Source organism: Oxyura jamaicensis, chromosome 5 (assembly GCF_011077185.1).
Source record: "Oxyura jamaicensis isolate SHBP4307 breed ruddy duck chromosome 5, BPBGC_Ojam_1.0, whole genome shotgun sequence".
NCBI classification, from domain to species: Eukaryota; Metazoa; Chordata; class Aves; order Anseriformes; family Anatidae; genus Oxyura; species Oxyura jamaicensis.
Genome location: NC_048897.1, coordinates 48360151 through 48384417, shown reverse-complemented (window position 1 = coordinate 48384417; position 24267 = coordinate 48360151). Strand labels below are relative to the sequence as shown.

Below are 24267 nucleotides of genomic sequence, written 5' to 3'. Positions count from 1 at the left end.
TTTTTTTTTTTTTTTGTGAGAAAAGGGAATTTATTGAGAGACATGGCAGGAAACTGAAAGATCAGGCTAAGTCCTGTCCAAAAGGAGAACCTTGAGGGCTTGTTGATCCTTTGCTAGTATTGCAAGAGCTAACTCAGTTAGGTATTATTAGCTAACATAGTGAGTCTGCAACATGTAGTCATAATAGTCCCATAACTTTAATTCATTTATTTTTCTCTCTTCTTCAGCCTACTTACTGTTAAACAATATCTACTATTGTTTTAGCACAGGTCATAGTTCAGTCTTTTGAAGACTTCAAAAAAATGCAAAGTTAGGAAAAGAACAACATCCTACTGCTTAAAGAATAATATTCATATTAAATACTTCTGGAGAACATTTGGAGTGTTTAATTCTTAAACAGATCTCCAGGAACCAGTGCAGTGGTTTTATGCATCAAGCTCGCCATCACTTGCTGTTTCACCTCTTTCAGACTCTCCCATGAGAACCAGGCAGTTAGGCACAATTCACGCTGATTTCTCACAGAGATTATTTCTCGCTCAATGCAAGCAGACGGGGTGTCGCTTTGTCTCCTGGGGGCCAGATCATGGCAGCCCTCAGAGCTGTCTGCCAAACTTCTCCGAGTCTCCTCAGCAACGCAAAGCCCAGCTCTCCAGAGCCAGCAGAGCTCCTCTCCCAGAGTGGTGTTGGCACCTGCACAAGGTCTCATGCAGCTGGGACTCTGCTGGTGATTCAGAGGCGTGCAAACCGAATACACCTTACCCTACTTTGCCCTCTGCTCCTCTGGAGCAAACTCCAGTGAGATGGCAGAGCTCTATAAATTTGCAGCTATTGCATTCTTCATAGCTACCTCCTGGTAGCCGTAGGAACAGTTAGTGAGTGTGTGCCCAGGACTTCGTGCCTATGAATCCTTTCACTATGTCTTTAATGAGAGTGCAACTTAGAACTTCTCAGGACTGTAATACAAAGCTTCTGTGATACCTATCAATATCACAAAAAATACATTTGCCAAGGTTTGCTTGTGGGTACAACTCAGAGTCTGGGTTCAACAGTTGCATCTTTGGTAGTGGAGATAGAGCAGCAGCCCAGGTTACAGAACGGAGGTTCTGTTTGTCCTACAGTGCCATCCCATGATGCCCTGGCTGGTCTTTTCCTGCACTCTTTTTATTTTCTTCATGACTGACACCTAACCAACACAACCCTCAGGACTTACTCCTTTCCTGTTGGTTATTGGTTATTGGTTGACCTCAGCCAAAGGACTGTAGGAGATGTCCCTCTGCTGTGATGCTGGTTGGCCAGGGTCAGCACTAGGATGCTAGGTGGCTCAAGGGAGGACTGTCCTCAGGTTAAGACTGTCAGTCCATGTCCAAAATGCATGCACTTGCTGGATGAAATGCTGATGGCCCAGACTCTTAGACTGTGGCCATTTCTCAGTAGGAGGATCTCCGCAGCAGGGACAGAAGAAGGATAGAAAAAGTTCTGCAATGGGAAAATGGACAGGAATGAAACCAGATGAGGTTTTCTGGTCAGGTGAAGTAGAACAAAGGTGCTTTCCCAAAAGTCCAGACTTTATATGTCCATTAGTATTATTCATCTCATCTTCAGCTTGTTCCTTGGGGTTTTCTTGTTTTTGTCTGAGCATCTCAGGAGCCCAGGAAATGGGCTGTCACCGTGAGGACTCCATTTGGTTGTGGCAAGCAGCTGCCTCCAGAAGCTATTTTTCCTCCAGGGTATCTTGGCAGATTTTAGTTCAGAGATCTGCATCTGTGCCTGATCAGGTGTGTGCTGCAGAGACAAGGGAACCACAGATTTAAAAGCTCAGTTCTGGACCTCACTAAAATCCTGCTTCTCTGGTTGGGAAAAAAAAGGGGTTAGATTTCCTTCATCTGAAATAAAGCTACGTACTGTTGCAGTGAGAGGCCCTGGCCTGACACTCCCCTCTGAATCTTAACATAATTTCCTAGTTCATTTTTTTTTTTTTTAAATGAGCTGAACGTGAAGCTTTTGACACATGCAGTTAGGGCTCAGCAACTTGGCTTAGGTGGTAGTTTGTGACCTGAGTAGTATGGAAAAATAAACAAAGCCATCTCACAAATGGAAGAATCAGCCTGTTGGTGCTGGCTGGATGGGTCCACTAGCAAATGATAACGTAATTTTCATTTGAAATGATGGGATCTCTTCCTCTGCTGACACCCAGATCCTTGGAGAAAGAAAAATAATCCAGTGGGAGCAAACGGAAAGAATAACATGCTTCATGAAATGCACAGTGACTGGTTTGAAAGACCCATTCTCACAAGGGGAGCTGGATGCAGAAGGACGTGAAACAGGAGAGGAAGGCTGGTGAAGCTGCATGGTATCTCATTCAAGACCAGGGAGCAGGGAGCTCTTTGTAGCAAGGGTCTGGATCACAGATCTGACACCTGCTTTCTGCACGTAAAACAAAGACTGAGTTGTCTCCTCTGTGTTTGAACACTCCTGCTGTCCATGGAAAATCCTGGGATTTAATGTTCTGAGCTGTACCAGGAACTAGAAGAGGCAGAGATGCTCTTCATATTCACCCCTCTCGGTCACTACAAGGTAGGGAGGATGCATACGTGCCCAAGGATCTGGGGCCATTCCTAGCAAGTCCCCACTGAGTCAGCTTCGTAATGGTATAATGTGCTCATCTTCGGGCTTCTTAAATACATTCCCATTTCTTGTCTAACTGGTTCTGTTGCACAATATGTTAGCACGTGCTAGCTTGGGAAAGAGGGTAGGAAGGAAGTTGTTATCAGAAGCTGATAGGAGGGAAGTTGTATCCAAAGTGTCTCATTTATAGGCAGGAGCAGATAAGCTGACTTGTATCTTTCAGTCCCCGGCACTTCGACATTACACTTCCCCATGCACATACCACTGAGACACAGGCATGGGCACACAGAAGAGACTTTAACCTCTGCCCCAGGGGTGGTAGTAAAGCTTTCTAATCACCTTAATCACCTATGCTGGTCATACAAACTAGCAGCGTCCTGTGCCTGCTCTTAGCAAAATCTCTCACCTTTTTTCCTCTTGATGCTGCATAGGACCCTTCGGCTGCCAGAGCATCCAAATGGGTTTGCAGGTAGCAGTGGGCTATTGTAATTTGGCCAAATTTGCACGCCATTGTGGCCCTCTGATCACTTTGTGTGTAATCAAACCATGGTAGGACCCTATTTGATCAGCCAGATGAGAGGATTGGTGGGGTGTCTCCAGTGCAGCATGCTCAGACACTGCCTTGTGAACATCGTTTGAAGGAGTGTGGCCTGTCTTCTTTGGGCAGTTAAGCACCCGGTGGTGTCACCACTGTGCTGGATACGGCCCTACCCTTCTGATCCACCAAAAGCTTTAGTGAATCATAGAATCATAGAATCATAGAATATCCTGAGTTGGAAGGGACCCTTAAGGATCATCAAGTCCAACTCTCGACACCGCACAGGTCTACCCAAAAGTTCAGACCATGTGCCTAAGTTCACAGTCCAATCTCTTCTTAAATTCAGACAGGCTCGGTGCAGTGACCACTTCCCTGGGGAGCCTGTTCCAGTGTGCAACCACCCTCTCTGTGAAGAACCCCCTCCTGACGTCCAGCCTAAATTTCCCCTGCCTCAGCTTAACCCCGTTCCCGCGGGTCCTGTCACTAGTGTTAATGGAGAAAAGGTCTCCTGCCTCTTGACAACCCCTTACGAGGAAGTTGTAGACTGCGATGTCTCCCCTCAGCCTCCTCTTCTCCAGGCTGAACAGGCCCAGTGACCTCAGCCGTTCCTCGTACGTCTTCCCCTCCAGGCCTTTCACCATCTTCGTAGCCCTCCTCTGGACACTCTCCAACAGTTTCATGTCCTTTTTATACTGTGGTGCCCAGAACTGCACACAGTACTCGAGGTGAGGCCGCACCAGCGCAGAGTAGAGCGGGACAATCACTTCCCTTGACCTACTAGCGATGCCGTTCTTGATGCACCCCAGGATACGATTGGCCCTCCTGGCTGCCAGGGCACACTGCTGGCTCATATTCAACTTGCTGTCTACCACGACCCCCAGATCCCTCTCTTCTAGGCTGCTCTCCAGCGTCTCATCGCCCAGTCTGTACATGCAGCCAGGGTTTCCCCGTCCCAGGTGCAGGACCCGGCACTTGCTCTTATTGAACTTCATGCGGTTGGTGATCGCCCAGCTCTCCAACCTGTCCAGATCCCTCTGCAAGGCCTTTATGCCCTCATTTGAGTCCACAACTCCTCCAAGTTTGGTGTCATCAGCAAACTTGCTCAAAATACCCTCTATTCCTACATCCAGATCATTTATAAAAATATTGAAAAGTACCGGCCCTAAAATGGAGCCTTGAGGGACCCCACTGGTGACCGCCCGCCAGCCTGACGCAGCTCCATTTACCATAACCCTTTGGGCCCTGCCCGTTAGCCAATTGCTCACCCATCGTATGATGTTTTTATTTAGCTGTATGGTGGACATTTTGTCCAGTAGGATCCTATGGGAAACCGTGTCAAAAGCCTTGCTGAAGTCCAAAAAAATCACATCAGCTGGTTTCCCTTGGTCCACCATACGGGTGATCTTATCATAAAAGGAAATCAGGTTAGTTAGGCAGGACCTACCCTTCACAAACCCATGCTGGCTGGGACCAATGACTGCTTTGTCCCCCAGGTGCGCCTCAATAAGTCCGAGAACCAACTTCTCCATGATTTTACCAGGCACTGACGTGAGACTGACAGGCCTGTAATTGCTAGGGTCTTCTTTCTGACCCTTCTTGAAAATTGGCACAACATTTGCCAGCTTCCAGTCTACTGGGACCTCTCCAAATTCCCAGGATCGTTGAAAAATAATTGATAGAGGTTCCGCGATGACATCCGCCAGCTCTTTCAGCACCCGGGGATGAATCCCATCCGGACCCATGGACTTGTAGGGATCCAGGTGGAGTAGCAAATCCCGCACACGTTCAGGGTCAGTTGGGAGTTTGTCATCCCGACCGTCCCGGTCCTCCAGCTCAGGGCACCCTGGGTCCCAAAGCCCATCATCGGCATTGAAGACAGAGGCAAAGAAGGCGTTAAGCGTCTCTGCTTTGCCTACGTCATTGTCTGTGAGGAGACCTTCCCTATCAAGGAGCGGCCCTATGTTTTCTTTAGTTCTCCTTTTTCCATTTACATATCTAAAAAAACCCTTTTTATTTTCTCTCACAGACACAGCCAGCTTCAACTCTAGCTGTGCTTTGGCCACTCGAACTTTCTCCCTACAAACACGAACAGCATCCCTGTATTCTTTCCATGACGCCTGGCCCTCCTTCCAGTAGCGAAACACTCTCTGTTTCCGCCTAATCTCCATTAGAATGTTCCTGGTCAGCCACGCCGGCTTCCTGCCCCGCCTGCCTGACTTGCGATATTTTGGAATTGCCTTATCTTGTGCTTCTAGGAGGCATCGCTTAAAGAGTGACCAGCACTGGTGGACATGGGTAGCATCATTTATAGGTATACCCTTGTGCCTTTGTAGGAGAGAACTGATGACTATGCGTAGCCCAATAGCTCAGAAATTGAGTTACTTCAGCCTCATTACACATACTTACCCCACAGAGGGTAAGGCACAGTCACTTCACGTATCTCCACCTCAGAAGCACTGATAGTTGTCTTGCAATACCAGTCTGCTCTGACACTGGCTGGTGGGAGTCCGGAAGATCCTGTTTCCAAAGAGGACTAACAACACATCTGTGGGTGTCTCCTCCCTCATTTGTGTATCGCAGCAATGCAGGGTGAAGGGAGCTGCGCAGACTGCGTGATGAAAACCACCTTCATGACAAGCCTTTGTTGGTCCTTCGTGACAATCTAACGCTGGTATTGTTTGTCTATTGCTTTGAACTAAATCAGGGTGAAGAAAGCAGAGCAAGGAAAGTGTGTGTCAGGGGTCTTTAGCATTTGGAATATGGAAGGTCTTCCCCAGCTTAATAACACTGAGTGGTATTCCTCATGTACAAGTGTTTGCTCTAAGCTAATTTGTCAGCCAGAAGAGACCTCTAAAATTGTCTGGTTTAAATGTCTGTGCAAAGCAGAAAGAGATCACCATTACTTGATACATCAGTCCAAATAAAGAAGAAGTAAAATATACCTTTAAACTTACATGTTGGATTTCGGTGAATTAGGAAGGGAAGTAGAGAAAGACATCGAGAGAGAAAGAGACAGAGAGAGAGAGAGCCATGACTGAGGCATGAGATTTTACAGCCTCCTAGATAGATACACATTATTTTATCTTTTACTTAAATCCCATTTTATGTATGGATGGAAGCTGCTGCCCAACAAAAAACTGCAAAAAATCAGAAGAACGGGCCACTGCAGATGCCTGGTGCCTTGGAGCTCTCTGGTTTAAAGAAGTTTATGGGGCTGGGGGGCTGGCAAGTGAACTGGCTGTCTACGTGGATGACTTTGAACCCATTCCTGAGCGTGTCAGTTATGTTTGGGAATAAGCAAGTGGCTAAATTATAAATAATAGGGCAAGGCTGCTGGGAAAGAAATACACCCCAGTAAACCAAAACAATCAGTTTGTTCTCCAGTGTTTCCTGTACAAGTAATAAAATCTAATAACTGAGTTGCTGTTAACTGTTAATGACCACTGCATTTGTTAATTGAGCCAGACAAATGAGATCAGTTTAATACAACAAACAGGCCATTAGTTGTATTAATGGTTGGCTTGTAGGAGTTAGTGCTCTTATAAACTATATGCTGCAGTTTATAACACCAGCACTTTATAAAATGACTCGGGGTTTTCCAAAATAAATATATAAATAATAAAATAACAAGGATCACGTGAGCTCCAGTTTAGCTGTGGAAAATAAGTATGCATCCTAAATAAGAAAAACTGATATTAGGCTAAATGTCTCTTTCTAGCTTGCACTAAAACTATAAACCAGGAGTGACAGCAGACGTACAACCCAGGGCTGATTCTTATATAGCAGCTTTGCTTGTAATTTCAGTAAGTTTTGGACTGATCCTGTAATTATTATCATTAGAGAGGAATTTGATTTTTTTTTTCCAGACCACAAATGATTCCACACATGGGATATTCAGTTTTTAGCAGCTGTCATTATTTAGACATTTAACAAGCACTGTTATAGAAAGAACTATAAAAGGGAAGTTGTATAAATAGGCTAAAATTAATAGAGGAACCAAATAGAGTTAGTTCCTGCTTTACTAACCTCCACAGCTCTTTTATTTTTTGTGTTTTTAAAATGCATTTAACTGCAGTTCCATATACAAGAGATGTCAATAACATTTTTGCAACGGTGGTTGTGAAAGCCAAGGTTTTTCCATCACTTTACTGACTCACTTCTGAATGTACCCAGTGTTTGGTAGAAATTTCAAGTGGAGCAGTTCAAGCATTTGCTCTTAACTTGCCAAATGGGGACGATACTAAATTATTAGAGAATTACAGGTTATTGGTGAAGGGAATAGTATACACTTTAGAAGGAAAAAGGAAGTGGAGGCTTTTACATGATGTATGAATGGGCTCTGATTTGTGCATAGCTGTAGTGTGAAATGAGGCCAGGCTTGAATCATAAATTTAAATCATAGACTGTCTGCAAAGCTAAGTGGCAAATTTTCCAGATAGGCTACCGAAAATATAAGAGGGATCTGGCATAAACTTATCCTTAAGGTTACTGTGACCTGAAGGAAGAATGCAAGAGTAATCTCAGGGAGTTGGTCCCTTCTTTGGCCATTTCCTCGTCTGCAGGAAAGGTGACTAAGCCAGTCTCAAGAAGTGTCATTCCTGAGCTTTCTCACTTAGATATGGAAATTACAATCCAGAGGAACAGAACAGGCATACTCATTCTCTCCTAGATTCACCATACTTAGCCATATTGTTCCAAAAAGTGGCCAGTAGCTGAGGCTTCAGAGTAACAAATAACATGTTTAAGCATAAAAGAATAAGAAATAAGAGAAACACAGAGTGTTCCTTGCGCTGTTGAATCTTCCCAGCTGGCAATTTGTGGTTAAAGGATTTCCCGAGTTTGTCTGCTGGTCAGTAGCTACCACCAAGTCTATCCTCCCTAAATGTATAGCCCCTTTATGAGGCTGTTTATATTTCTGGCATCCATTTTTGGCAATGGATTCTATATTGTAGCTACACACTGTGTGAAAAGGCGTTTGCTTCTGTATATTTTAAACTTGCTACCTCATAATTTCAGCAAGTGCCCCTTAGGTCTTATGTGGGAAAAAATGAAATATCCTTCCCCATTCATCCAGCTCATGGTGTGTGATTGTACAGATCTCCCCCACATTTTCCCCTTTGGTCATTCTTTCCCATACTGAGAAATCTTAAGCCAGTCAGTCTCTCTCCCTCCACAGCCCTGTTCCATGCCTTTGATCACATTTGTCATTTTTTTCCTGTGCCTTTTCTAATTCTGGTTTGTGCTTTGCGAGGTGGTGGGAGAAGCAGAGTTGCGCACAGTGACAGCTTTGCTCTCAGTTCTGCCCCTAATAATTACTAATAGTCTGATTGTCTTTCTGATAATCAGTGAGCACTAAGCTGATTTTCCAGAGGTCTGTCCACCACTGCTCTAAAATTTTCTCCTAGAGTGGTAGGTTAGTGGCAGTGCCTGTTCTCTGGTTGTTTATCCTGCAGTTCACCTGTAATTCCGATTGTATTGCCTTGTGCTCTGTTCTGTCTTTGTAGCCGTTGCATGTTATCTGCCGTTCTGCTGCTCAGGCACAGCACCGGGAGATCCGTGCCCTCTTCACAGTCCATTTCTTGAACAACGGTGTGTCATCGGCCGACTGCTCAGGAAACCATGCAGCTGGGCAGGAAGTGGCAGGAAGAGCTCAGCCTCCCTGAACTCTTGAGGGCACAAAATGAATCAACTTGCCCATGTCAGGAGCCAGTTCTCCGAGCTCCTGTGGAGGAGAAGAGAAGCCATGCTCCTGGAGACACCCCAGCTCCTGCCGGGCACCGAGAGCTGTGCAAGGAGGTTCGATGCAGCAGCCATCACCAGATGGTGCTGCTGCATGCAGCCTTGCAAGGTCACCGTGTGCAAGGATGTTTTGATTCTTGGAAGAAAATACTGAACTGGGGATGTTTCTCTGCTTCTCGAGTGTCTGGAGAGTCGGCAGGGTATATTCTGAAGTTGTGTCACTAGCCAGTTCTCTTTGAGAATGGGTCATTTGGGTTTTGGCTGGGAAGTCAGAATAGGGGTGGGTTCAGATGCTGTTTGAGATGATCTGTTCCAGACTGGTTCAAGTGGATAAACAAAATTAATTATGTTCACATCATATGAGTACACAGGATCGATTTTTTCCTCCAGTGGAAAACGGGCTGGCAATGGGTACTGCCGCTAATCAGAAACGTATATCACTACAGTTCACCTGCATTTTCCGTAAGCTTTACAATACTGTTGCTGTTTTTTTAAGGCCCAAGTCCAGGAATCATGTTATCACATGAGAATCCAGTGTGCCACTGTGTAGAAAAAGGGATGTCCCCTTTCCTACTGCTTTTATATGTGAAAATCCAGCGCAGCAAAGAACTTCAGCTTCTGTGATTAACAGAGGAAACAGCATTGCCTGCACCTTCAACGAGGAGATTTGTCTTCTCCCTGTTTGTGTCAGTAAATATGTGATCACTTCTAACAAGTTGCTTGGGAAGGCTTTCATCTCTGCTTCCTCAGAAAAAGGTCAAGGGAAAGGGCTAAGCCAAAAATCGTGCTTTTTAAGTCAGCATTCTTGTTGGCTATTGCACTGAGCCCTTTGAAGGCCTCTGGGCAGAGTAAAATCTATGTTTGATGATTTGAGGTTTACAGAGTAGGCACTCCAGACTTTATAAGGCCTTCAGCCTCATCCTGTGGACATTCATGGTGGGTGCTTCAAAGTTCACTGTCTTTTGGTCTTGTCTGCAGTCATTAGGGAATCATGGTGAAGTTTTGTAAGAACTGTGGTTTGACCATCCTGGTCAGTACGGGATCTGCCCAGACTCCAAGGGGCAGCTCATGGCTAGGAAAGATAGAGATGATGAAAATCGAAAATGACAAATGATGATCCACTTCAGAAAGTAAATGATTTTTTTTATGGTGTCATGAAAGAAGATCAGTTGTGAAGCAAGAAATGGAAGAGATAGCAGATGCACATCTGATCAAAAGAAACTATTTTTTTCTGACCTACTCATTGCTGTGAAATAGAGAAATCCAAGAAGGCGTGAAGATTTTAAAAAGGACTGGATCTTTAGGGAGAAGAAAACTACCCAGAATGATGATAGTTAATGCTGAAGTGTATTTCGGAAGGAATATCAGACCAACAAGAAATTCTCTGAATCTTTAAGTATTATTATGGGGACAGGATACTCTGTGCTTGCTTAGCCATACCTTCTGTTAAAAGATCTGGAGCTGGACTTTGCTAGAGACAAGATCCTGGAGCCCGTGCTTGCTGCATATCCTGCAGTCTGGCAATTTCTGAAATTAGACCTGTGTTCCTCCGCAGGATGACCTGTCCTAACCAAGCTCAAAAATTCTTACACGCTTCTTATCTCCAGCTAATAGTTATAGATCAAGGGACTTAAAAGCCTTGCAGGCTACTTGTCAGAAGTCTGATTTTAAGGGTCTGCAAGATTTTCTGGCAGAACTGTTGCTTCCCTGTTAGGAATTATCCCATTACTGAACCTGTTCCACCTGCTCTCTCCCGAGGAGGGAACAGGAGCCCTGCTCTGTCTGAGGCTGACAGGAGTCTTGGCTTGGTGCTCCTGCACTCTGCTCCTGTGAAATGTGGAGCATCTGGAAGGAGAAAAGGGCAAGGAAACGGTGGGAAACCAGAGGCAGTCTGCCACTTAGAATATGGAGGAGAAAGGGCTGAGAGCAGAGGAATAGGCTGAAAATGGGAAAGAAAAAAAATGAAAGAAACAAAAAGAAGAGAGCAGGGAGATGTGAGAGGGACAGGAAGGAGCGAAAATAAAAGACAAGACAGAGAAGGAAGAAGGACACCTCCACACCTGCGCAGGACTGCGTTACACACAGCAGCTACAAGGAAGGAGCTGGGTTAGGGCAGGGAGGGCTCCTTGGGCTAGGGCCAGACGGGAGGAGTCGGAGCAACATGCAGCGAGGCCAGCAACTCCTTCCACCGCATCCCAGCCAGGGGCATCGCAGGGCTGCCCCCGTCGCCCTTTAGTGTCTGAGGTGCTTGGCCCTACCGAGGGCCCAGCTCCCAGCAGGGCACGGTGGCTGCGTGTCCTTGTCCCCGGAGGGACCCTTGGGTGCCCACGTCCTCTGCTGTGGAGATCATGGCATCACTGAGGCGGTGGCTGAATTGTCACAGGGGTGGCGGGATTTCGCTGTCCCCTTACCCGCTTCACGCCATTTCTCCTGGTAAGTTTGGAGCGTCATTACAAGCACTTGACTGCTGACTTTATTAAGCGCAGGCAGAAACCAGCAGAAACCCACCCCAGAACAAACCCTGCGTGCCAACCGCGTGAATCACGCGCAGCTAATCCCAGCGGACAGGGCTGCAACAGCAAACTTCGCAGCGAGCAAAAGCAGCATGTCTGGAGGCTCGCTGCAGCCGCTTCCCTCGTTAAACCCCGAGCCAGAACCGCGGGGCCGCCAGCTCTCCCGGCCGGCCGCGGCTCCTTCTCCCCACAGCCACCGACCCCGAGGCCCGTCCCGCCCGCCCCGCCGCTCCCAGCCCGGGCCCGGGCCCGCCCTCACGGGGCTGGCGGCTCCTCCCCGCCCGGCGCCGTCCCACGATCCAGGTGTCCCCGGAGCCGAGCCGAGCCGAGCCGTTCCCTCCTCGGCACGAGAGCCCCGGGCCGGGCGGAGAAGGCGGGCGGGGAGCGGGGGCGGCGGTTCCGGGGCCCCGGCATGGCCCCGGGGAGGCTGCGCCGCCGCCGCCCGGCCCCCTGAGGAGGAGCGGCGGGGCTGGCTGCGGGCACGGCTCGGCACGGCTCGGCTCGGCACGGGGGTCCCGTTCACCTCCCGGGGCCGGCCATGTCCGGAGCCATGAAGTTCAACGGGTACCTGAAGGTGCGCATCGGGGAGGCGGTGGGCTTGCAGCCCACCCGCTGGTCCCTCCGCCACTCGCTGTTCCGCAAGGGCTACCAGCTGCTGGACCCCTACGTGACCATCAGCGTGGACCAGGTGCGCGTAGGGCAGACCAGCACCAAGCAGAAGACCAACAAGCCCACCTACAACGAGGAGTTCTCCGCCACGGTCACCGACGGCCACCAGCTCGAGCTGTCCGTCTTCCACGACACCCCCATCGGCTACGATGACTTCGTGGCCAACTGCACCTTGCACTTCCAAGACCTCTTGCGCTCGGCGGGCCCCAGCGACAGCTTCGAGGGCTGGGTGAGTTGGTTGGCCCGGCCAGAGGCTGGAGCTGGGCTCTTCCGAATGAATGAAGGCGCTCCAGGGGTGCTTGCAGAGCCGGGGCTTGCCCTTGCTTGCCTGCGCCGCGGGTGCACGCAGCGCGGTGTTGCCTTGACGCAGGTGTACCCCTGTGGGGCTGTTCGTGCCCCTGTGCGTCAGGTTCGTGGCCGGACCGATGGGGGTGAGTGGCCAGTGTCATTTCAGGTGATGCGTTTTGGGACCCTGCGAGCAAAGTCTCAGCTGTCATAGCTGGAAGGCTGAGACTTGGTAGCTGAGGGGTGTGAAGGTTCTCCTCGCTGTAGCCTGGCAGAGAGGAGGTTTGTGATACGTACACAGCAAAGTACACCTGCAGACTCGCAGGATTTCGTGCCTTCCCTCTTTTGCTTTGCACGCAGGGACCTACTTGGAAACCTGCATACCCAGGGAGGAATGCATTTCTCCTGAGAGCTACACATCCTCGCACGATTTTTTGATGTGTGCATGCAGATTTCTTGGTCTTTCTAGCAGAACAGCAGGACTAGTCTCGCATATATTATGTACACCCCTGCGCTGGCTGAGCACGGTTTCACTTACAGTTAATTCTAGGTTATTTCCAAGTCACTTACATCCGGCCCAGAGAACCTCTTTTATGTCTTAGTCCTAAGTGAAAGGGGTAGCACGGGCTGTAAAGCTTTGCTTCCAGTGCTGTAACACAGGAGGAAGTGGATGTATTGATCCAAACTAGTTTGTTTGTAAGTATTAAGTTAAAAAATAAATAAATTCTTCCAGGCAGAGAAGGTGCAGAACAGAGAATTTCGGAGGCTAATACAGGTATTAACTTTGAGACCAGGAAGTTCAGTACCTGTGGTCAGGTAACCACCACAATAAAATCAGATGTGGAGGAAAGAGAGCTGGCACTGTAGAGAACAGATAGGTATCTAGATGGTATCACTGGAGAGAACGCTGGTGCTTTCTGTTCTCAGCCCGTGCCTGTGACTGGGGTGTGATGCTCCATCTCTGGGGCGACTACAGGGAAATACCAGCTGCAGGAGCACTTAACAGACCTATATTGGTGCTTTTTTTTTCCCCCCTTCAGCATTCTTAGGTACCAAGTTCGTCAGGGTGAGCTCCGTGGGTGCATACCCAGCTTGCCAGGCTGGCTGTGCTGCTGGGGAGAAACTGCTCCTGTGACTGGTGCTAAAACAGTTTTAAATATGGAACAGACCTGTGTGGAACAGGGCAAGGGAATGTGCTCAGGATATTGGGTCGTGGATTTGAGGGATTTTTTTGCTTGTTTGGTTTGTTGGGAATGTTTCCTACTTGCTGTTGAGAGTGGCCTTACCCTCTCAGAAGGCTGGAGTCTGGTTGTGCAGGGGCTGACCCGCATGTGGGGTTTGGGCTGCCCTGTTGTGGGCTGTTGGCCTTGTTTACATTATCGAAATATCCATAATAATATTACCTCCTGCGTGGATGCATACCTGTCCAGGGGCCCGCTGTTTCTTTCCTTTCATACATCCCACGGCTGCTGATTTTCAAGATGGGTGCAGTATGCGGCCTGCCGAGGTGTTTGAGATGCCGGGTGGCGAGGGAGGAGTTTCTGCTCCCTGTTGGGCAGGCACATGTCCTGGGAACCTCTGTATCTGTGAGTTGAGGGGTGCAACGGGATGGGAAGGCAGCGAGTTTTATAACTTGACTGATGTAAGCTGATGTTTTATAGGGCACGTAGACAGAGATGAAGAGTTGCTTTTGTCCTTTCAGTTAGTGTCCAAAAACAACTGGCGTGGATTTAGTGGGGAGGGTGAGCAAGTGTTTGTCTCCTGTCCCTTTCTCCTGCCTTCCCTTTTGACTTGCTCCGTTAGCATCTCACATAGCGTGCAGGCAGAATCGCATGATGACATGGGAACAAGATCTCGCCCTGATAATTTAATATTTCTTGATAAATCCAGCAAGGTTGTCACTGGGTTTTGTGCTTTCTGAAGGATAGGAAGTGCTGCTGTGTACTAACACAAGGTCCATGAACTACTGGGATGATAAAAGACACCTCAAGGGTTTTACAGAAGATTTGCAACATCTCCAGTCTGAAATCCCTCATGCTGCCCTTTTTCCAACCCCAAAAACAAAAGCACATAGGCTAATACAGGCAGGGAAGGAAAGGAATGAAATGAGGGGAAAATCAGTGAATCCTCAAGAGTTTAACTTGGCTTATCCTTGGCTGTACATAAAAAAAAATAATCACAATTTTCCCCTAAAGTTATGTAGTCCTCTGATACAAAACGATTGAGAAACAGGGATAAAGAACGTCCTGGGGGATACAGCACGCCCAATGTTCAGGCATCCCGAGAGAGAAGGGAAGGGAGAGCAGAGCTGGGAAGAAGTTTGAGTGTCTGGTAAAGGAGATCTGGGGCGGGGGGAAGAAAAAGATGGCTTTTCATTTTGGTTTGAAATAGCATGTTTATGTTCGCTTTTCAGAGAAGATGCAAGGACAACGATATGTTGGTAAACTCCAAATGCACCTGGTGTGATGCAGCCAAATGGGCCAGGGCAGCCCTGCTCCCTGAGCACTCCTCCAGAGAGGGGGAGCGCAGGAGAACAGCCTGGGATTACCTGGGACATTCCCTCAGCTCCCACAGTGCCTGAAAGGTTTGGTGTGAGCTCTCAGGCTCTTCCTGTTCCGTTGATAAACCTGGCTTTTCTGCAGGGGGGAAAAGTGCTTAGTTAGAGTTCTCGCAAGGTCTGGTGACAAACGGTGTAGGAAGTGTCAGTGAGAAGCGAGTAGGAGCACTCGGTGTGTAAGCACTGGTGCTTCCCAGGTGACTTGCAGGTACATCGCTGCAATTATCACCCCAAACATTTATGAAGATGAGTAAGTGTACGGACATGAATCGTCTCATCATTAATGCTTATACACCTGAGTCATCCCGCTGGGTACTGGACAGGGTATCGTGGGCATAGTTTGCTTTAAAATCCACGTTCTGGAGACTCTTTATAAACTATCTTTCTCTTCTAACCGTTTTGTTTGTTTCCAGAAATCTTTCCGGTAGACAAATCACCACAGCCTGAATGTTTTTTAATTTCCATATTAGTTGTAAAACACATTTGACAAACTTTACACAAATCAAATCTTTAAAAGCTTATTAACTCCAGCATCCTGCTCTCTGTTTCCCATTTTTTATGCTTACTTGTCAAGCTGTGGAGTAGCAGTAGTTTTTATTAATCCTGTCAAATAAATGCCATCTTGCCCTCAGCATGCTTTGATGTAGCTGAAACCGGCGGCGATCTCGCTGGTACCATGCTCTTTCTGGTAGGCATTTTCCTATGGACGAGTGGGTGTGAAATTGTGCAAACCTGAATGGTAGCATTTTACACAGGTGCACATGACCCTGCCAGGTGCAGAGCAGTACAGAATTAAGCTGGTTGTTACCTGAAAGCTGTGCAAGTTGTGATTTACAACAGGTGTTGAATAGTTTCTTTTAAAGCATGTCTTTAATTTTGCTCCAGCATATACTGACATCTCTTTTTTATTGTGTCTGTGCACCTCTACAGGGTGGTTTCTCCTTTTCAGCTGTCTCTGAGCGCAGCATAGGAAGCAATCGTACGTCAGTGAGACAACAGAAATAATTCGCAGTACTGAGCTGCAGTTGAAATGGAGAAGTTTACGATACGTAGAGTTATCCCTACAAGGCATACGTAGTAGCAGAACTCATTTTTAAGCTCGGGGAGATACTATTTACAGGAGATACTGAGCTGCGTCGTTACTAGGGAATGAGTTAATTATGAGTGTAAAAATTGGTAGTCCATGGGTAGAGGTGTCATTCCTAGCACTTGAACAAGGAGTTAAAATTAAACCTTCTGTGACTCAATCTTGAAATAGCAAATTATCACAGTATGCTGAAGGAAATTAGATAACAGATGGACTATTAGATTAATGAGCCAATTGCAACTTCCTGATGAGTTTGTTGCCATGTGCTCATGTGAGAACTGCTAGGTTTGTTTGCAGGAAGAGATTAAAACAAATAATGCCTGTGCATTGCTTAACCTGAACTCTTTTATCTTTTATCTAAAGATAAAAGCCTTTCGAATGATTTTTTTCCTTTCTTAAAGCAAAAAGAATTGTTTTTTTTTTTTTTTTTTTTTTACCCTTGTTTGTGTGCAATTGTCTTATTTATCGAACATTAAATTGGAAAGTTAAAGGAGAACACAGCTTCTTCCCCCGAGCATGGTGACCTTGTCAGAGAGCCAAGGCGTGGTGGGCCAAGTACTACAGGGCTCACAGGTGAACAAAACATGCATCAGGAAGCCAAAAATATTGTATAGCTGTTGACAGAGCATTTTGTGATGTGTATGGTCACGGTGAGTTTTCTGAAGGCCTGCTTGAAAAGGAGATTTGAAGAGAGTGATGTGACTGCTGGGCAAAATGTCAAGTGAGGCTGTCCACGTTCAAAAAGAGGATGCTGTCCAGGTTGCTTCTTGTCCCTCTGCATCAGCCTGTGGCCATCTGCAGGGATGGGACTGTGTCTTGTAGAGCTGGAGTAAGTGGCTTGTCCATCCACAGGTCTGTAGTAGGCTGAAATAGCAGTAGTATTCTGGGTGTACGAGTTCCCATCTCCACGTATGGGACAACCGTGTCAGTGGTGCGTAGATCTCTGACCTGTGTGAAAGTTGGGCTGCACGTTAATTTACTCAAGCCTAGTTTACAATTACGTCCCATCCCTATTTCTTGTTAAGTTTCAGTAGTTTCTGTCGTTATTATTACTGATATGCAGTCACATTGTTGAATGGGAATAGTGGGGAAACACACTTGCTGCAAGAACGTAAGATAGTTCTTGAAAGCTTACGCTGCCTTCCGCTTGTCTCATCTCTTCAGTTTGGCATGTAGCTGGGCTTGGTGCCCACAAACAAACCCCTCAAAACACCAGTTCAGTGCACCAAGGCTACCTGAGTGTGTCTTGCAGCCTAAAACAAAAGGTGCAAAATATAAAGAAGGAAAAATTGTTGCTATTTGTCACGTATTTATATAATCCTGGGTTGTGTTGCTAATAACGGTTCTACTGATCAAGGCAGATGAGAGAGAGAATAGAGCTGACTGCGTGGCAAAGAGCTGTGTGCTTACTGCCCTGTTTCAGCATCAGAGGTTGAGCCAAGCCAGTTCTCCACCTCTCTCATCCATGAGCTCCTCCCCAAGAAAAGGCCTGTATGGCCTTTTGAGCATCCTTGGAGCATCCGTGAGCATCCTTGGAGAACACTGGCATTTTGCTTGAGAGTTGTTTGGTTTCTTTTCTTTTAAGGACATCTGAGGCTTGAAACGTTTGATCAAAACACGAGAAAAGCCAATTTCCAGCGATCGGAGCCCCTAGGATGCCAGCAGGAGTGGTGCTTGTGCCCTGGCTTTGAGATGGATGCAGCAGACTAGGCAGCTGTCCGTCACTCAGCCAGGTGCTTGGTCCTGCCACGGCTGCAGTCAGGAAGGATGCCGGGAGCTGGCAGCATGTGTGGAGAGGATGCTCACCAGCATCACCACCTCGACTTCCCTGGCTGCGAGGAGCTGTGATGCCAAGAGCTCACCCCCAGTCCCATCCAAGGGTCCCCAGTGCCTTGGCTCTGTGCTGAGCGAGTGATGTTTGCAGCAGGAGCCCAGCCTGCTCACTACGCTGTGTGCTCTCAGCGGAGCTCAAAGCGAAACTTCAGCCCGTGCTGGCTTCGCCTGCCCACGCATGCACTGGCGCGGGGCCGTGGGCTGATGCTCGGCGCCTGGGCTTGGTGGCAGCTTCCAGGCACGGCGTGGAGCGGGTGGCTCCCTTTCATGCAGTCACCCAAGGCTTTCTGGAGCTGTCTGTTCGAGCCCTTGCTAATTTGGAGGCTGGTGATGGGACGCGGGGTCTCCTTCAGCAGCATCAGTGTCAGAAAAAGCTCTGTGGGGTTGTTTGCACACTGGAACCCCGGCCATCCCCTCGCTGCTGTACAAGAGGCTGCTTGTGCAGGCGGAGGAGCGAGGCCGGGGCAGCAGCAGCAGCAAGTGCACATCAAGCACCGCAGGAAGCTCTCAGTCCCGGCCGTGCTCTGTGCAGCCCCTGCTGCTTGCACCGGCGGGGGGAGGCCTCGGTCTGTCCACGTTTTATTTTTAGCTGTTACCACGGGTCGTTCTGTTAAAACGCGTCTCATCCAGGCCGTCCGTGGCTTTCTGTTTTTGAGTAGTTTCTGAGTAATGATTTGGTTTCTAGCCATCTCGAGCTTATAGGCAATAAACCCCCGCAGAAAAGATTGTCAAGGGGGCAGTTTGAGCTATTGAAATGCCATTAAAAAGTCAACTGGTTTACAGCGTAATTCAATATGAAAGCATATCCCTTACTGAACCGAGGCAGACTCCCACCCTTCCTTTGCAGACTGTTAAAGCTCCTTTGATGTTTTAGGACGATTGTAGCTGTTGTGCTTTGCTAATACAATCGAGAAGTCGGGGACTTCTTGTGTAACCATGGGGAAAAAAGACAAGCAGGATTGTTGCTGGCAGCTTCCGTGAGGGATTCTGGATCAGGCATCACGCCTTGCCTCCAACATCTCAGCCGATTTAGGCTGCACTTAATGCATGTCAAACCCTACCGTAGACTTAATTTCTTCTGGAGACAGCGAGCAGTTTTGGTCTGATTGCTTATTCCTCCCCTGTGCTGCGAGAGGAGCTGTGCAACGCGTGGGCTGGAGCCCTGGCTGACGAAGCCGGTGCAGGTCACCCCGCAGTTCCTTCTCCCCGAGCCATGCCCTCGGTTGTGCTGGTACAAGGAGCGATGGCTGGATGTGAGGGAGAGGCTTGCTTTATAATTATATCAAAGATAGCAAATGTACTTCTAAAAAACAAAGTGCATCCTGGAGCATCCAATTAATGTTGCTAAACCACTTAAGGTAAGCCAGACAAATGACTGAAATTTCTGCAACGCCAAGGACGTTTTTTATTCTTTGACGTCATGAAATGTTCTGATCGCCCGGTGAAGTCAGTCGCTGAGGAAAGCATCCTGCTCTGTTTGTAAGGGCAGCACCATGAACGGATGCAAGCCGCGTTCAGCCGCGCTAGCACGACGCTACGTGAGAGCAAGCATTTCTCGGCCATCCTGCCACCTCTGGTGTTTGATGCTAAAATCTTGGCGTCTGTGCTGGGCCCAAGGTGATGGAAAAAGTGCTCTTTTCTGCCCGTGTGAGGCATCGTGTGCCCTTGTGCCCTTGTTACGCTGGACCAGAGGCATGTAATCAATGTCAGGATCTGTCCCGCAGGCTGACGGAGCACTTCTGCCGGCTGCCAGCCTGCTCCCTGCTTTGCTCCTCGCATGTTGGGCAGGGGGCAGGCAGAAGAGTTTCTCTGGCAGCTGCCAGCTTGTTTTCCACAACTGTTTTCCTCATGGGACATTTTCCTCATGAGGTGCATTTGCTGACACCTCCAGCCAGCCTCGTGCTTCCTGGCCCACCGGCACCCCGTGCCCTGGCAGAGGCTTGCAGAGAGCGATGTCTGTGTGATGGATGCATGGCAGAGCCAGGTGACCAAGGGGCTGTGCCCTGTGAGGACAACCTTGCAGACCGACAGAGAGCAGCCTGGAAGGCTGGGAGCCCTGGCTCAGGGCTATGCAGACATGAGGCACGTTGAGGACAAGATTTCAGCTCTTCTGCCAGCCCTCCTCGACGCTGCACACAAATCACTTCTGCGTGCCTTTGTTCAGTGCAGACCTGCCCTTCGGGTTGATGCAGCTCATACCAGAGTGAAAGCACACGGCTATCGCTAGCCTGAGCTTTGCCAATACTAAAAAAATGTTGGCAGGGGAAGAGGGAGGGGAGTGTGAACCTGTAGATGACACCACATAAAAACTTTTTCTTGGTGTGCACCTGCCAAGTTTCGTAAGTATCGAGTTTCATTAGTTAGGTGATTGTGTCTGAATCGGTGATGGGGTGGCAGCTCTCCAGACTCCTTCCAGGAGAGGTTCCCTTGCCATTGAACAGATAGGAGGTGAAGTGCTGGTGCAGAAGGAAAAGTTGGGCAGCTTCTGTTTGTGATATGGGAGAGAGATTTATTATTTTTTAACCAACAGGATGTTGCTGGCACAGGCCTTACTGGAAATTATTTGACCATTTATTTATTTTTAGTTTCTTCCATTACAGGTATATTCTGTCAAATATGTCCATACAGGACATACATCTAAAAGTATGATATGGTACATGAGCAGTACGTGTCTGCTCTGGCTTAAAAAAAAAAAAAATGCAAAAAAAGATGATTAGCAGTGCAAAATCACTTGACAGATCAGCAGGGCCCTGTAACCTCTCTGATGCAGGCTAGTGAGGGAGAGGATGTGAGAAGCAGGATGTGTATCTGTTCTGTTGCAGGCCATTACAACTAGTTTACTACTAGTTGTATTCTGACAGCGTGCTTCCAGGGGTTTAGAGGAGATTTAAGATGATAGTTCCCTATCTGAACATTGTTTTGCCTGCCTTTGTCTCCTGTGTTTAGTATCAGCCATCCTCAAAGGCAGGATTTTGACTGCTAGCCGGTCTGATTTGATCTGAAAATGCAGCTCGTCCCTTCCTACAGCACCTCTGGTTTCTAGCCCTCTGTCTGGCCTGTTTTATGGTTTCTGTTTTTCCTTTGTTTGTTTCTTGTTTGCTTCGTGGCTCTTTGTCAGTGGGCTCCGTTTTGGCCTAGTACCAGCCTTCGTGTTCCTCTAATGAGTAAAATTATTTTACTCTGTTAAGTAAGCAAGGTGCCACTTGTAAATTATACATCTCCGCTTGCTTTTGTCTTAGACCTTCTACAATAATAACAGGGTCTTAATTTGCAAATCTTTTTAGTGCTTTTGGGTAGAAAATACTTATAGTTACTCAGGTTTATAGAGGAGGTTCAACCTGGGACCAGTCATAACTGTGCCCAGTGCTGTAGGCATGAGGAAGAGAGTGGTGGGCACTGTCAGATCATTTGGGATGGTGTCAGCTGGCCCTGCAGTCTGAAGGAAGGAGGGTGACAGTTTTACTGCGACAGTAAAAATGAGATGGGATGTCCGAGCTCCCAAGAGCTTTTATCTGACAGAACAGCTGCAACACTCGGTCCCTGGTAGTGCTGGGGCTGGCTCGTGGACGCCGCAGTTAATCTCCAGAGTGCTTCTCTCCATCCAAACTGGTCAATGTGCTCCTTATTAAATGTATTCAATTCTGGGTTGAGTTAATTCAGAATAAGGAAGGTCTTGTGGATGAACAACTGGCAAAAGACTAGCTCATCCTGTTTGAATTCCGACTTTGTCCCGCATTTATTTTCCTGTGTAAACAAGGCCGTGCAGCCTGTCGGCTTTTTGCCCAGGATCCAGAAGAGGAAAAGTATGTTGGTCTACGGGCTGCAATCTGGGGAGTGATTCACTGAATGTTTTCTTTTATCTTGTCTCTCTTACTTAATTTTATTCAGATTTAAATGCTTTAAAGAAGAGAAGAGGGAAAGAAATCTTTCCTGCACTGGGGCCCAGTTCCTGTCCTTCCCCCAGACTCTGTCACGCTCCATGTGACACTGCTCTTCGTATCTCACTTCTTTCTACTATTTGTTTTCAATAACTTTTGAAGTGAAAGTCATCATCTTTCTCATTTGTTGTGAAATGTTACCGTAAAAAGTTAATCTGCATGTTTTGTGGGATTTCAGCACAACAGGAGCCCAGCAATTTCCTCTGTTCCTGCTTGCCAGGTCTACACCAGGGATTTCCAGTGGCTCCAGTGGAGTTGCACTGCCTACTTTGCACCAATGTAACTGGGAGAAGAACTGGACATGCTTCTTTCCTCCTTCCTGCATGCAGCAAGAATTTATGATAGCTGGGTTATACATTATTTACTGAGCACAAAGAGTGCTCGTGGAGCCCTGAGAAAGAGGAAGAAATTGGCTCCTGTGCAACGAGTTTATTATCTAGGTCATTCGCAGACTGAGGCATCTCACATTAATATATTCAACGACAATTTATTCTGTAAGGCAGCTTGCTGCTAAGCCTGGAAGAAAATGTAATCATGTGAGGAAAAAAAATCTGGTGTGCTCCAAATCTGTGGTGGGTTTTCTTGTCAAAGTTGGTACACACTATTTAATACAAAATCTACAGCGGTGTCAAATGTGTAGGGTATTCAGCCGTCCCCTAACAGAGCTTTGTAGGAGTGTTGCTGATTATCATCATTTTGCAAGATTGAGCCCTAAACTTAGCACTTTGCTATCTGTTTACGTTATAACAGTAAAAAGTCGAAAGGAGGAGCTTTGAGCACCCACAAGAATCGCTCCCACAGGACTGGGTTGTGAGAGGGTGTCACTCACAGGACACTGCCTGTCAGGCCACTGCCAGCCCTCTCCTTTCTTAGAAGTTTCACCCTCTTGTTTCTGGAGGGGATTCATGACATGGCAGCTTACAGACCTGCATGAAGAAAAATGCTGTTTTATTAAGTCTTCTTAATTTAGTGAGATGTAATTGTGGTTTAGTAGCTATGGTACAAGCAACTGAGACGTTCTTGGTGTGGAGTAGAGCAAAAATGGGTAGAAACCCACCTAGGCTAGGGTAAGCTGTCTTCCCTTATGAAAATAACCCCATCAGTTCTTAATGATAGTAACTCATTCTGACTGAATTTTCAGTAATAAGCTGAAGTAACATGTATCCTGTCTTGCCAGTAAAGGTAACAGAAAGTTTTCTTCCATCTTCTTGGTTCTGTGAAGGAACATGCTTCATCTTCCTTTGTAGCCTTGTGCTAAACGGTTTCTGGAGTGAGCCCGGAGAAGTGTTGTGTTCATAGTGCTCACAGTACTGGTCAGCCCAGCCAGCAGGGCCCTGTCCTCTCCCTTTGAAGGACAAAAACGGTATAGGGAAGACAAAAGAAGGAATAAAGCATTAAAAATCCAGGCTATAATGCAAATATAGAAGGGCTTTTAGCCCCTTGTAGACAAAATACGTTCTTGCGTTAGCTAAGGATGAAACATTTGGGTGGATGCTTACAAAGTCATCCAGTTTAGGAACGGGTTTTGTGTTCAGCCACGATGGAGCCCTTTTTCAGCAGGCTCATGACTTCGTGGCAGCTGGCACAGGGCAGGTGGAAGAGGATGCTCAGCAGATGTGTCCCCTTGTGCCGCACGGGCAGTCCCTGTGCCACAGGAGAGGTGGAGAGCTTCCTGCTTGTGTCTCTGCTTCTCACCTACCCATTTCACAGCCCAGTGTGATGAAGAAAACATCAGTCAAAGCAGAGTAAGTTGACGTAATGGGCTGAGAAGTGTGGTTTCGGAGATGTGTGAAGGCAGCGTCCATTCTGCTGCCCATGCAGGGGAGTGCTGATGTCTGGAAGGAAAGGGGGGCTGGGGACAGTTATCTCCATCTGACCAAAGGCCGATATCGAGATGGCATTTCCCTTTATTTCGTGTCTACTGAAGAGCTTGACTGATGATTTGTCAGTTCATAATCAATCCTATGTTCTTCCTGGCATTTAGCTACTGCTGTTGGATGTACGCAATATCACAATATATAACCCTCTCTGCTGCTGTTTGCCATTTAACGTGTGCTGAAAGCCACGTCTTTCAGTTTGTCTTGGGTGGGCAGTTGCTGCACCTGTGCAGAAAAAAAAGGTGTTAACTCTGGTGGTGTAGAAGTGCCTGTAAATGTGTGCGCAGTGAGAGGCAGACAGGACGTGGCACGTACTCGTTTCAGTGCTCGCTTAGCCCTGTGCCTACCAGAAATCCCTCTGGTTGTGTTCCCTCTGGTTGTGGCTCTGCTGGGTAAAAGTCTGAGGGTTAAGAACTTCAGAACTTCAGAACTTCAGAATTTTAGAAGAACCTTAGAACTAAATCCCCATTCTTGTGTAGTTTGTTTTAGAATTACTCTTCTGATTTTTGTCAAGAATAAAATTGTAGGGCCAGGGTGGTTTCCTTCAAAGAGAGGGAATGCTCCTTCAAGTCGTCACGTTTTAGCTTATATGGAAGTGATCTCAGA

The 24267-nt window shown here is 47.5% G+C and overlaps 1 protein-coding gene across 1 annotated transcript in view; it reads left to right on the top strand.

Moving 5' to 3' along the window:
- Positions 1 to 11684: 11684 nt before the first annotated feature.
- The window catches only part of PRKCH (protein kinase C eta), a 115811-nt gene continuing 103228 nt past the window's right edge, over positions 11685 to 24267 (top strand). The window contains exon 1 of the mRNA XM_035328470.1: positions 11685 to 12313. Within this exon, the coding sequence (XP_035184361.1) occupies positions 11954 to 12313 (360 nt within the window). The 5' untranslated portion in view covers positions 11685 to 11953. The remainder of the gene's footprint in view (positions 12314 to 24267) is intronic.